Source organism: Hyposmocoma kahamanoa, unplaced genomic scaffold, assembly GCF_003589595.1.
Source record: "Hyposmocoma kahamanoa isolate Upper Pololo Valley unplaced genomic scaffold, ASM358959v1 64, whole genome shotgun sequence".
Taxonomy (NCBI): domain Eukaryota; kingdom Metazoa; phylum Arthropoda; class Insecta; order Lepidoptera; family Cosmopterigidae; genus Hyposmocoma; species Hyposmocoma kahamanoa.
In genome coordinates, this window is record NW_020653852.1 from 7,583,877 (window position 1) to 7,599,529 (window position 15,653).

General features: G+C 36.8%; 1 protein-coding gene across 1 annotated transcript in view; it reads right to left on the bottom strand.

Moving 5' to 3' along the window:
- The window catches only part of LOC113230843 (adenylate cyclase type 10-like), a 71,749-nt gene that overhangs the window by 50,065 nt on the left and 6,031 nt on the right, over nt 1–15,653 (bottom strand). The window contains exons 4-5 of the mRNA XM_026464942.1: nt 13,514–13,728; nt 7,980–8,046 (exon numbers count right to left, since the gene is read on the bottom strand). Of these exons, the coding sequence (XP_026320727.1) occupies nt 7,980–8,046; nt 13,514–13,728 (282 nt within the window). The remainder of the gene's footprint in view (nt 1–7,979; nt 8,047–13,513; nt 13,729–15,653) is intronic.

Here is a 15,653-nt window from a genome sequence, read left to right on the forward strand (position 1 = left end):
CGCACGCGCACGCTTCCTTATTGTGTATGCGTAGTGAAAATGGCGACGCCAGAAATTGACAAATTAATTTTTTAAACAAAACATCTTTATCGAGTTCTTAGGTTTTCGCGATTGTTATACATAGGAATGAAACTATTTTTCCGGATTTAAATCGCGTATATTTGTTTTTTCAAACAAACCGACGTTTCGGGCCCTTTACAGGTCCCATGGTCACGGTTGACATCTTTAAATATAATCTTTAAATTTAAAACTAACTCTTATCGCCTATCTATGTCACCTCTGCTGAGGCAGGACGGTATGCTGGCCTATACTGCAGATGACAAAGCAAATCTTTTTGCCTCACTCTTTGCGTCTGGATCTAATCTTACCACAGGCTGGCTGCAATATGGCGCCAATTCGCATACGCCAAAAAGAGGTACTTAGAACTCTGCGGAATCTAGACGTGAATAAAGCTAGCGGGCCAGATGGAATTCCAGCACTAGTCCTACGTAACTGTGCGCCTGAGTTGTCTCGTGTTCTCACACGCCTACGCCTGTACCGCCTCTCACTTGAGACTGGTGTAGTTCCCAGGTCGTGGAAGCTTGCCAAAAAAGGGAATTAGAGCTGACTCAGTCACTTCCATACTCTGCAAGACTATGGAACGTGTACTCAACAACCGTTTCCTATCGTACCTCGAAGACAACGACCTCCTCAGTGATCGCCAGTACGGATTCCGACGAGGACGATCTACTGGGGATTTCTTGTGTATGCCTATCACATATGGAGCGAGGCTATAAGACACTTGCATTGTCTTTGGATATTTCTAAAGCATTTTATTCTCCATAAAATGGAGTCACTTTGAGCTGACTCAGACTTTTCGTGATATACCTATCCATACCGATAGCCGACTGTCTCCAGCTACTTGGAATGGACCTGTCGTCCAATTTGTAGTTCGGCAGATACATTGAATCCATGGCCTTTCCAGGGTGAGGTGAGTTACTTCACACCGGGATAAGCACCATATCTTTCTGCGTTAGTTTTAATTATAATTGTAGTATATTTATGAAGGTATTTCTGTATAAAGTAACGTCATTGTACCATTTTGTGTACTGAGGGTGATTTTGAATAAAACAGTGCTTAACCAACATTCGTGTGTGTCACTATAATAGTGACACTCCCTACCTACCCTTGGGGCACACGAGAGGGGCACTATAACCTGTGCGCGCACAGGAACCTTACAAGTTCAGGTTCTGACTCCAGATCGGCCAGTGTACAGGGTTCTCACAGACCTCTGTCACTCGACTTCATCTGGTTCTTCGAGACGCTAGTGCCTCGGGTGAGCCGCCCCGGGTGCACTTACAGTACCCTCCCTATTTTTCAGATAGATACCAGAGATGTAGGCACACTCACTTCCCGTTGCGCATTGCACAACTAGCAGTTGCCACCGCTAAGCCGTCGACTCTGAGTCCACTATAAAAACTTCTCATTGGTGGCGGAGCTGTAAGCCACGCTCACTTCCCGACGGCAACACCGACAAACGACGTCTCTCCAGTTCCCAAAAACCTAATCGGCTCGAGGGACCGGAGGATATCTAGCTTATCCTCTACTAGCTCTCCGAAGTAGTGCCGGAGATGCCAGTCGCAGTGTCCTTCGACTCACGTGTCCCGCGCGTCTCCTCGCATACAGGTTCTCAACTAGACCTCTACAAAGACGCGCTAGCTGCTCACGAGATAGACGCCCCGGACACATGCAAAACCGGGGCAGACAAACATGTCCATCTCTGCAGCTAACCATAAACCCCAGCGAGTCCATACCCAAGTCCGGGTCCGCCAGGAAGGCGTATCACTGGCGGAGGGCTTGGCCCGGACGCCCGCTGTACCCTGGTCTTGCCGTCGAGCCCGTAGTCTCTCCGAAAAACCCTATCTCTCGGGTCGGTAGATAGGGACATCTCGGGCCGGTAGATAGGGACAGTTGCTTCATCTGTACTAAGCACAACTCCGGTCGTGCATGGAGTACTGTTGCCACCTTTAGGATAGCTCTGTTACATACTAATTGGCCACCTTTAATTCAATTGACAACCGTGCCAAGAAGATTATAGGTGACTCGGAATTAGTGGAGGCGAAGCTGCAGAGCCTAGAACACCGCCGTAAAGTTGCCAGCTTATCGGTATTTTACAGGATATATCACGGAGAGTGTGTGATAGAATTAAACGATTTAATTCCGCTTTCCCCTTTCCATGACCGGGGGGCTAGGCGTAGACTTGGGTTCCACCTCTATGTTGTGGATATTCCAAAGATTCGCACGAAGCGTTACGGTTCCACATTTGTATGGCGAACGGCTATGGAGTGGAATTTCCTGCCTGCAGACTTGTTCCCTGAACGTTGTAACTTGGGCCTTTTCATGGCAAAAATGAATAGGCATTCATCATTCGTCGACCTCATCGTCACTTTCCATCAGGTGAGATGGAGGTCAAATGCGAACTTACATTTTATAAAAAAAAAATTATCTTATAAAAGTCATTTACTGGCGTCGCCATTTTCACATATACAATACAGAAACGTGCGCGTGCGTACGGTCAAGAGCACGTCAAGCTTGACACTCAAGACTTAAATCCAACTCTATGCCGCTTACGATACGAACGGTCCAAAGTACAAAATGTCAAGCTTGATGTGCTCTTGACTGTACGATCGGAGCGCCTGATCGAACTGAACGGCGCGCCGATTGCATTTGTCGGCGGCGGGGGCGGGAGAAAAAACGCGGCGGCGGCGGCGCAGTGGGCTGATTTCGAAAAGTGTGGACTTAAAGCTTGAAATTGTTAGGATCGGATACTACAAGTCAATATGATAATTTTATGTCCTGGAACTTTTTTGTATCTTCATCTATACCAATATTATAAAGAGGTAAATTTTTGTAAATTTGAATATTTGTATTTCTGGAACTACTCAATCGATTCAGAAAATTCTTTCATTGATGGAAAGTTACACCATCCCCGAGTGATATAGGCCGTTGTAATAGGATTACTATTGGAATCTTTATACGGGGCGCAACCAGTAGTTATAGTTTTTGAGTAATAACACTTTAAAAAATGTTTGTAGAAATATTTAAGATTTGACGTAATTTATTTTAATTTCGATATTATGCGGTACATTCTCGACACGAGAAAAGATAGCACACATAAAATTAATGCCAATCAAAAAGATAATAACATTAATAATATCAAGACGCATACCTACGAACAATCACCGCTCAAGTTAGTCAGCAGTCTCATCACCCTAAAATGTCACTTGTTTTGCTAAAAAAACACACGTGTAAATAATGGGGAGCTTATCATAAACACGAACAAAAGATCAAGGTTGTTAAGAAATATGCTTATCTTTGACATATGTGGTCAAGTTAGGATAATAACAGGTAGTAATTAGGTCAGTTTGTCCAATTCGAGTAAACTTCTCTCAGAACGTGATTACATTTCGTAAGAAACGCACTACTTATTTTCAAATAATACCCTTTTCTTGGAAGTTTTATAAAAATGGTTGGTGAATTGATGACTAACCTAGATTTGTTTGTAAAACTAAAAAAAAGTGCCACTTTTTTTAGTTTTATATTAAAAATGCTGCGGCATTATTTGATATTACAAAATCTAGTTTAAACAAAAATTTAAGCGAAGACAATATCAAAAAGTTGAAAGCGTTTTGTGCAACATATTGTTCTAATCTTCACAGAAATTGGCTCAGTGCTAATAGAACAGAAGAAGATTTTATAAAGAAATAAAGTAATTGGTTGGATGCAGATGTATTATGGCCCGATTATGTCAGGAGTGCTTCAGAATAAAGCAACGAACCATCTACGACCACGCCTATTACATCAGCACAATTTGAAACATCATCAAAAATAAGCGTAGGAACCTATACTGAGTTGAGTCCAAGAAAACATTTCTGATTTAGGACCTAAGCAAAAAAAGAGTCGCGCTGAGAATATTGATAACACAATATCTTATGATGAGATATCGTACGTACATTCCATGAAATGAAAAGCTGATGGTCATGGTGATATTGCCAAAATCGTTGATTACTTGCTTAAAAATCCACAAGATGTGAAAAAAGTACAAGAATGTATTAGTAAAACAAAACTGAAAAACCATTGTTTGATGCAGATGCGGCTTTAGGTTTGTTTGTATCACTAAAACTATCCAAGTGGCAATATAATACATTGAGAAAAAATGTTGCTGAAAAAGGTGTGCATATATTTCCTTCCTACTTTAAACTCCAAAAAGCAAAACAGTAGTGCTATCCACCTAAAGAGGAGATTACACTAACAGAGACCACTGCTCAAATAAAATTGCAAGCGCTCTTAGATTTGACAGCAAGCAGATTATTAAAATCTATACCGTTAAATGACGATTGTAAACAAATGAAACTAATAAGTAAATGGGGTTTTGACGGTGCCTCGAATCAAGTTACATATAAGCAAACAATAGAATCAGAAACGGAAGATAATGGAGATGATTCCAGCGTATTTATGGGAAGTTTAGTACCCATCAAGTTAGTTTCTGGAGAATCAACGATTTGGGAAAACGACTCGCCAAATTCAAGACATATGTTTCGCCCACTATTTTTTAGATTCTTTAAAGAGAATAAAGCGACCATAATACAGCAAAATACATCAGTAGAGTCTGAAATTGACCATCTGCAGACTACAAAAGTAGAAGATATTGAAATTACTCATTCCTTACTGCTTACTATGATAGACGGTAAAGCCACAGCAATTTTAAGTGAAACATCAATGCAACGATGTTAAATTTAAAGAATATGCTGAAGTAACTATGAAGTTATACATAGATCTATATAAATGGTATTACATGCCTTCAAGCGTGCATAAACTACTTGCCCATGGAGCAGACATAATTGCCAGTTTCGGCCTAATTCCCATTGGAGAATTATCTGAAGAAGCATCCGAATCCCCAAAACAAGGACTTTATACTATATCGCTTAGACCATTCTAGAAAATTCGATAGAAAAGCAACCAATAAAGACATCCTTAATAATTTATTAATTAGTTCGAACCCATATATTTCAAAAAAACGAATTAAATTGCTACGGAAATATAGACAACTGTCAGATGAAGCAAGCTTATCAGAATCTTTTGATGATGACACAGATTTGGAAAATTTCGATTTTGTAAATGTTGATTTGCCATATAATATGAGAACCGAACAGCCTGAGACCGAGTAATTTAAAATATATTTTATTAATTTTTAATATATTTCGTAGTGTCAATAAAAAAATAACTATTCTATAATAATAATAATATTTTTTTATCAACTCACATCACGCAACATTTAGCATGTCAAGGTACAATTTGTGGATCTTCTATAACACTCCATATAAACTATAAAAAATGTCACTTAATTGTCTAATCAAACAATATCTCCTTACAATTTAGTATTTAGTACAGATTTTTTTTAAAAGCTATCAATAAGCTGCAATGCATTAGAGTGGACACCACAGTAGTTTAATTTGTCAAGTAATATATCATGTCGTAAACAATCAAACGCCTTATACAGGTCGCAAAAGACACTTGAGCGTTTATGACAATCATAATCGGTAACATTTGTTAACCTGTTGTTGATCGATCAGTTCCATATACTGCTTGTCCATGTAGATTGATTCTGACCCAAAATAGTCCACCATTCTATTCTTGATAATTGTCAAAAAAAATTTTGACTTGCATGGTGGTATACAAATTGGTCTATTGTTGTTGTTCCGATCGTGTTTTTCTCCTTTCTTGAAGACATATATCACTCGCCCTATTTTTAATTCATTTAGAAATACGCCTTGTTGTAAACAATTGTTCAGCACTTCCAATATAATATGTTGAAGATAGCCATCTTCTAATATTAAAAGTTCACTGTTTTTATATCTAAGTTGTTTAATATCTTTTACTAAAACAAATTACTGTAAAGCAAAGTCTACTGGCTTTGCTTTATAGTAATTTGTTTTACAGTTTTGAGCAATTCTCGTATGTCAATTGTTAGCAATTTAAAAATTGAACATGGTCTTTCTCTTCATTCAAACAACATGTTACTTTTGTCAATATCGACAGACAAAAGCTTAGGTAAGCTTGGTGATATTTGAAATGCAATTGTTGAAAGAAATTGTTAAAAGCGTTTGCTATTTGAGTATTGTCTGTCAGTCGTCATCATCGTCTGTCGTTTTTTTTAAACTCGATATGTTTCTGTCAAATTTTTGTTCTGCTTGGTTTGTTAATTTATTATACACCACGATTCTTTGATTTTATTTAGTGCTTTGTTAATCCTATTTGAATTTTGGAACTTCTTAGCATGATATAATACTTTTTCTATTTCTAGGGAAGTTTTATTTTTAATAATAATATACAACAAAAGAATTTCAAAAGTCAATGTAAATATACTGAGGATGAAACTATGACAAATGCTTTCTTCTTTACACCATGGGTGTGGAATAGATTTTTTTTTTAATTTATAACATTTTCAACCCAGACCGTTATATTACAAAACTCACACTGAACCGCAAGTGCAGATATATATTTTATGGTAACTCGAGACTCCACCTGTATGGATCAATACATTATTTTTTGAAAAAATTGAGATTTCAGAGATATACCTAAATTTCACTTTTTCTCCATACAAAAAAGTTTCAGAGCCATATAACTATAAAATTACCGTGTCAATCGAAAATATCCACATGACAGTTTATGATTGTATTGGTGAGTAAAATCAATATACATCATCATATTTATAAAAGGAGTTGTTTAATTTTCAAGTACCCCTAAGTCCCCTAGCGATAATTTCCAGCCCACTGTGCGGCGGCGCGCCGGCGCGGCGCTCATGTCTATACTGCATCACCAAATATTGTACATAATGTTGAATTATTACTTTTTTATCAAGTAAAACTTTTGCATCAAGACGTTAAAGAAATAGAATGAAGATATGAAGGACGATGCAACGTTGACATGGTTGTAGACTATTGTTGGATATTAGTCATCATACATTTAGTTTTAACTAAAAATAATCATAGAAATCGGTTCACAAATTATAATCGCGAAACAAACATACAAAAGAAAAAAATTGGATTGAGAACCTACTCCTTTTTTTAAAGTCGGTTAACTGACTGACTTTGACTTTGACGAAAAGCACCAAAATGAAATTTTGACGGAACGCGAAAACGTTACTACAAAGACTCATAATCAAGTTATAGTAGGTACCTACACTTTTAGGTATATGTTGTATTGTGTAGTTAACTAATAGTAAAATCAAGACAAACATGACTAGTTAAAAAAATTGTCCTTGTTCATTTTTCTTAAAAGTTTTCACTTTTTTGCACATAAACCTCACGTGATAGAAAAAATCAGCACCAAAGTATACATAACGCCTTTTTTGCAGACCTGTGTAATGTATCCGATCTTGTTCAAAATTTATAAATACGTGGTAGCCCATAGAGTATTTCTGGGTAAATACTCGATGCGGTAGCTTAACGGTTTGACCTCAAGCAGAGGGTCGTATGTTCGAAACCGGGCTTCCATCTCCGAGGTTTTCGGAATTTATGTGCGACTGTAGCCCAAGCAAGCGGCAAGCCCTCTTATTGTGAGAGGCATAGGCGCCCAGCAGTAGGACTATATATGGGCTAACTATGCTTTATTATTATGTAATTGACTCCGTAGCCGAACGGTTACCATGCTGGTCTGCCACGCAGAGGTCCCGGGTTCGATTCCCAGGCCGAATTATTTGTATTGCCTACATTTATTTCTCTCGAGACTTTGGGTGTAATTTGTGGTTGTTTATGTGTGTGTCCATGGCACCCGTGACACAGAGTTTCTCTAGTGCGGGGCTGTGAGTGTGTGCGTTATTATTATTATTATTTTATAATAATTCGTGAGTATAGTAATTTCACAGACCAATTCAACTAACCTAGAGGTCTAGTCCCCAGTTATATGAAAAAAATTGAAAAATAAAATAATGTCTTTACCTGACGAAGGTCCATAAGTGTAATCAATTTTATCCACTCTCTTCCAGCCAACTCCGATACTCAATACCTTTATAGAAAAAGAAATAACAATGTTGGAATTGTTTATATATTAAGCACATGATCAAATTTCTTTCTTTCTTTCTTTCTTACTTGTGTCGGTTAGGAATAATATGCCCAGCGATAATCTGTACAAGGACGTAGGATAAATCGACGGAAGAAAAGTATTTATGTGGTCTGTGGATAAATCGATACAATTCGGCTGAAATGTACCGTACATTTCGGATGATAATAACAAATATATTCGTTTGTCAAAGTGAAATTTTTTAATCTACTGCATATTCACTGTGCTGATTTCGATTTTGATTGAGAAGAACGAGCAAGAAACGCTAAGGATTGATCTTTTTAAATAAACCTAAATGCTATGGTATACACTTTGAATCAAAGTGTGGAATCTAGACCCACGTCGTCTTTTCATACATCTTTATCTAACACGTACCTAGTCTTCAATTTTGTAATGTGTCTTTTCAATTAAAATAGCAAACTTAGCAAATGATAATTGTAATACATGTTTCGGAATCTTATTATAAAAACATGTACAGTTCCCCATAAAAGGATTCGTTTACCTTAGTTAAACTAAATCATGGTACCATGAGTTTGGAAATAAGGTTAATATCATAGGTATCTTTCCTAAGGAAATTATGTACTTATATTTTTACGAGCATACAAGATATTTCAGTAAATATAGGTACGGTGATGCCAGTTTCCTTAAACTTTTCTCTCAGAGAAACCCGAGAACCTAAACGGTACACAGAACGAGCCGCTCGTTTTTGCTACACAAATATGGTTTGTATATTTGCCGCTTTACCCCACAAGATAATCCCGTGACATTATACTATGGAAGTAAGTAATTGTTTGATGCAAGTCCCGTGTAATTTGATTATAAAGTATTATGATATTGAATAACGAAAATTCAATAAAAAAGAAACTGTGAACTTTTCCTAAAATCATTAAAGCAATGTTTACGTAGCGTTTGAACCTATGCACGCGGCGTAATTTTTACGCACAAACGACGCGCGTTTCACGACCGCACGTTCATGGCTCCACAAAGCCGCGACACTTTTGTGAACGTAGTACAAAGGTTTATTACCTAGATAGCTGCAACTGAATCTTGTTCGAATTGTAACACATTGTTAGAAGCAAAAAAGCCGGTTTAAACCTTCAAGTGCCCTCGCTGCGGGTGGTCGTTTAATGGCGTCTCGTTATCGGAGCTATATATAACATAGACAAACATTGCGACGAGTTCACTCGGTCTATTTCAAGTATCTAATTTATGTTCCAGACACTTGAATGTGAGGGTTAAATACTTATTGTGATTTGTGAGTGGCAATGAGTTGTAATTACGTTGACAACTTTAATGAAGGCGCAAGAAACATTTGCAAAATAAATTCACCGCATCAGAACTGCATTAGGTAAGTTTTTATTATTAATTAGAATATGATATTCGGATAGGGCTACTCACGAGGAAAACAGTGATATATGATTTGTATCGTAAAATTGAAATCTAATCAGAATTGTATGCATTTTTCTGACGCAGTTGCATGCGAAAATGCATTTTTGCATTATTGCGCTGCACTGTACAAAACATCCCGACATTAGCGCCAGATTGCCAAGGATTAATAAGTATTAAGTATACTTCATAGTTAAGAGCCATGCTCTTGTTAGTGTCTCCTCCAGTCCTTATAATCCTAGCTTCTAGAACTCTTTAACTGCTCACTGGCTGCTACACTCGGTATAGGCTCTGTTTTTTAAGGTATTGCAAGGAACATTAAGGCTCTACTCACACTGGCGCTTTTTATTAGTTTAGAGTTCAGCAGAGAAAAAGCTATTCACGGCGGCTCCTTAATTCTTATTAAAAATAATTTAAAATTTAAAGAACGTACAGATATTGTGAGCCTATCTATTGAGCGGACTATAGAGATATCCTGCATAGAGCTTGAACGGCTTGTTATATTAAGCGTGTACAGACCCCCTCATTCATCTTACGAACTATTTGAAAAAAGATTAGATGAAGTTTTAGCCAAATTAAATAATATAAATAAATATATTGCTGTTTGTGGTGACTTCAATGTTAACTTATTAGAAGATTCCAGTGCTAGCAGTAGGCTCATATCATTTTTCCAATGTTATAACCTTGTGAATCTTTTTTTGGTGCCTACTAGAATAACTTCTACTACTGCCACTTGTTTAGACAACATTTATACCAACGCCGTACCTAGTAATAAATCTATTATAAATAAATTAACTTCAGATCACTGCGGTCAATTGGCCACTTTTAATATAACTGTTGACAAAATGCCGAAAAAGGATATCACATGTGTTCCGATAAATAATGGTCGACTTAAAGCTTATAGAAATAACGTAATGCTTAAACTAACTGACATTCCGTACGTTAACGATCCCAATAAATTGTATAATTCAGTTTTCAACATAGTGAAAAGTGAACGTGATAATGTTTTTAAGTCCAAAATCATAACTATTAATAATTCATTGAAATTTAGTGAATGGGCGACTGTGGGAATTCACAAAAGTAGACAAAGGCTGTATGATCTTTACGATGAAAGAACTTATAACACTAGTAACAGTTTTAATGATTTTGTTAGGAAATATTCGAAAATGTTTAAACGTGTTTGTGTGGCAGCCAAAGCAATGTTTATTAATAATAAAATAAAAAGCAGCGCGAATGTAGTAAAAACGACTTGGAATATTATAAATAGCGAAACTGGAAGGGTCAAATCTCGTAACTTAGATTTTCAACTAAGATTTAATGACAAAATTGTAAACACAGACGCAGAAGTTGCTAAAATATTTGAAAATTTTTTTACCAACATTCCAATTTTGACTACTAATTCGTTAAATTCATCTCCCACGGCCGCTGAATCCTTACTAAAAGAAAATAATGCAGTTAGTATCACTAATTTAAGGTTCCGTCATGTATTTCCAAACGATATTGTTAAAGCCTTTAAGTCTATAAATATAAAAAATACTGCTGATCTTGATGGTCTTTCAGTCAGAGTAATTAGTTCTATAGTTGATTGTATTGCGCCTTACTTAGCCTGTGTCTTTAATAAATGTGTTGATGATGGTGTCTTTCCTGACCTCATGAAGCAAAGTAAAGTTATTCCACTTTTCAAATCTGGTAGTATTTCTGACCCCACCAATTTCAGACCTATATCAATACTACCAACTCTCAGTAAAATATTTGAAAAAATTATTCTAAATCAGATGTGTGCACATTTTTATAGTAATAATTTAATGTCTCCTAAACAATTTGGTTTCACTCGGGGTCGCTCTACAACCGACGCTGGTGTAGAGTTGATTAATCATATATTTGATGCATGGGAAGTCTCACATGATGCTATTGGTGTATTCTGTGACCTTTCCAAGGCTTTTGATTGTGTGCACCATGATACACTGGTCAGGAAACTTCGCCATTATGGTGTGGCGGGACGTGATCTCGACCTTCTTAAATCGTATTTGCGTGGTAGGGTACAGAGGGTCGATGTTAACGGTACGAGATCGTCAGGGTCTGTAATTAGCATGGGTGTCCCTCAAGGTTCAATTCTAGGCCCATTTTTGTTTTTAGTTTATATTAATGATTTACCTAGCCTTATGGAGGGTATAAAACATGAGATAGTATTGTTTGCTGATGATACTTCCTTATTATTTAAAGTTAAAAGGCACCAATGTTCCTATGACGATGTGAACAATGCTATATCTAAAGTAGTTGATTGGTTTGCTGTTAATAACCTACTTCTTAATGAGAAAAAAACAAATTGTGTGAAATTTACATTACCCAATGTTAGAGAGACGGTTACAAACATTGTAGTTAGAAACGAAAAATTGAATCTTGTGGATACAGTTGTATTTCTAGGTATAACGTTAGATGCTAAATTGCAATGGGGTCCCCATATAAGTAAGTTGTCAAAACGGCTCAGCTCTGCAGTGTACGCGATTAAAAAAATAAGGAAACTTTCAGACGTCGAAACCGCTAGATTGGTTTACTTCAGCTACTTTCACAGTCTAATGACATACGGCATTTTGCTTTGGGGTAATGCCGCCGATATCAATAGAATCTTTGTCCTGCAGAAACGTGCAGTTAGGGCAATTTACAATCTGGGCCCCAAAGTATCTTTGAGAGATAAGTTTAAGGAAATTAACATTCTTACACTAGCCTCACAATACATTTATGAAAATATAATTTATGTTAAAAGGAATAGTAATTTCTTTATAAAAAATAGTGACAGACATAACATTAATACGAGGAATAAAAATAAACTAGCTTTTCTTGATAGTCGTCTTCACAAAGTCAAACAATCATTTAAGGGGCAATGTATACGCTTCTATAACAAGATTCCGGTTGATATACAAAATTTGCCTTTCACGAGGTTTAAAACTATAGTGAAACAAAAACTTTATACTAAAGGTTATTATACAACTTCTGCGTACTTGGATGACAAAAATCCGTGGTAGTAACCCGTTTAGCTCATGGAGGTAGTCTCAATCTGATGTTTCAAATAAAAAAAATATTGTAAATGTTATTTACAAAGAGCAACCCCTAGAGTTTCTTGCTCATTCTTCTCAGGGGAATCTGCCTTACGAATGAGCGGTAGAGTTTAACCATTGTGACGATTTCAAGTGTAATAATGCTTACCTATGAAATAAAGATTATTTTGATTTGATTTGATTTGATTAGAGACAGAGCAGACAGCGAGCCAGCGTAAGTGTAACTGAGAATATTGTCTGGTTTATATATATTTTTTAATAATGTTATTATTGTTCATTACATGTAAATTAGTCGTACATAGTCATAGTCATACCATTTTTTTTTAAATTAATCTATTAAATATTATTAATGAATTCAACCGATATAATTATTAGTATTCGATGTTTATCGTGGCGATGGTATCGTTGAATTGGATTATGTTGAAAAACGATGTGTCAACAAGGTCAGGCTGAAAATCAGTACCGCGAGGCATACAGCCACAAGGATTATACTGAGCCTGTTCCCTCCACGCACTGTTGTTGTTCCCACAATATTGTTGTATTATTATGTTCTGTACGTATTACTGTGTGTGGTAAATAAATGGTTTAAATGGCGCAGAGTTGAAGCGTCGCAACGCGTCATGTTTTTCGCCTATAGTATATTCATCTCTATTTTCCCATCACTAAGGTACAAATTTGTGTTATGCAAATATGAAAACGGGCGTCGACGCTTGGATGTAGTCGAGCGGCTTCGCGCGTCACTTGAGCACAGTGAGGCTTCAGACGCCGACCACACTTGATCCAGGCGCACTAATGCGAGCGTCGTCACGCGTCGCCAGGCGTTGTAGTTGTAAAACAGGGCCCGACGCGACGCTTTGACTCTGCGCTAGTGTGAGTGGAGCCTAAGCATTAAATGGAGACTTTGACACATTAAACTTGTAACAATGCGTTACATTTTATATCTAAAGTATCGATTCTGAAGAAAATCAAACCTTAGTATGTACTCCATCACCACAAGACTGCGTACTATACTCAGTTTCATTCACATACATCCAAACACTGGCAGAGGTAAGGACATCGCCCGCCGAGCTCATGTATTCCGCTCTCTTGACGTCCCACACGGGCTGGCCCACAATCACGTAGTGGGACATGTTCTCATCGCCAATCATGGCAAAGTGGGACGTGCCCGCTGATATCGCAACTTTTACTAAGGAAAAAATTTCATATATAGTCTGTCTTTTTTGAAGATGGAGTAAAATGACAGTTCATTGTGCAAAATTATTGCCCGCTTGCATGCGGCTAGCGATTGCAGTCGATAGATATTCTATCGACTATCGACTGAATATTGGGCACGCTTGTGCAATAAATAGCCGAACTCGTTTCATTTAAATCATCATCAGCCCATTATCCGTCCTACTACTAGGCACAAATTCATTTGAATTATCAATTTTTGTAAGTTCATTCATACATAACTGCATTTAGAACCATATATCTATTAAAAATACAAAAAGGAAATATTTAAAGTTTTTCATTTTAAATCAATAGAGACCAACCAAGGCCGCCTGTTCTTGTCAAAATGTATATGAATAAAAATTGGTTTCGATACCAGTAACCAACTGTCAAAATAAGAATGAAGAAGGCAATAATGCCATTAGTGATCATTAGAACGTCGTAACATTCATTCATTTATTTAGACTTTTTAGCAAAATTTTACCTGCTTTCACAATCTATCGATAAAACTGTCGACAACAACCACGACAATATTTAAAATTTTATGAAAACTGGCAAACCTGCAAATTTTAGTCCGTCTTCAAAACAGACAGACTATAGATTGAATACGCAATCCTATACTAATAACTATATCAATTGCTTAACCGGAAATACGGACCCTTTAGAGTACCTAAACAAACTTAATTTAAAAGAAATTAAAGTGCTTTAAAACGTTGACCAAGGACCTACTAGACATACCTAGTCGCGTACTAGATTATTGACCATTCCCGACAAGGTCAGGCCTCCTGAGAGGTTTGGGCTATAGTTCCCACGGTAGCCCAACACGTATTGGGAACTTCACACACATTATTAAATTGCTTTGAAGATGTGTGCAAGTTTCCTCACGATGTTTTCCTTCACTGAATTCTAATTAAATTTCGCACATAGATTCGGAAACTCAGTGGTGCAAGACAATATAATAAGTAAGGCAAATACGGACCAAGCTAAGGTAACGAGTAAAGGAGACGAGAAAGAAGACAGTTTTAAATCGACCATATTATATGCAGATAGCGAGTATGTGACTTTAAGACAGAAGATAAAGTCAACTTCCATTGACATTAATCACAATACGTTTGGCACAAACTGCAGCATGGAATCCTTTAAGCACAATTAGAGAGTATTTGCACTAAACTCAACACTTATGCATATACATTATATATGCTTAGCAAAGTGGTAGATAGAGACTCGGTCCTTCAAGCATACTATGGTTATGTTGCGTCCATATTTAGATACGGTATAATATATATTCTGGGGCAACGAAACTAATGTGAACTCAGTTCTTAAGGCACAAAAAAGATGTGTCGGACCAATTTGTCGATTGACTGTTCCTTCACTTTATATCTACGAAACTGCCGTGTATGTCCGAATGCACTCACGCTTGTTCACACGAACTCTGAAACCAAGACGATATGACCAACTTCGTTTGAAAGCCTAAAAACTACCTTCATGCAGAAAAGGATTTTTGTAATGCCGCTAAAAATTTACAACAATTTACCGGAAGCACTAAGGTCTGAGAGAAAACCTTATGCTATTTAAAAACCATTAAACAAGTTACTGACTAATAAAATGTACTGAATTTTTAAATGATAAATCCCTAAATTCATTGTCTAATTTTTGACATTGGACGTTATCCTAATTACCATTAAAATCGACCCATGTAACTATCATCGCGTTTAAATTCTGACCGACTTATTGAATCCATGTATGCACGCTCATGTAATATTATTGAAAAACAAAACATGTTACACCTAGTTTAGTCTGTCGAAGTGCATGTGAGTGAATGTATTTAATATTTGTATGCCTACTGTTTGGCCGGACACAGTCAAACTATACGTATTTTGTACATGTCAGCTTTTACATAAC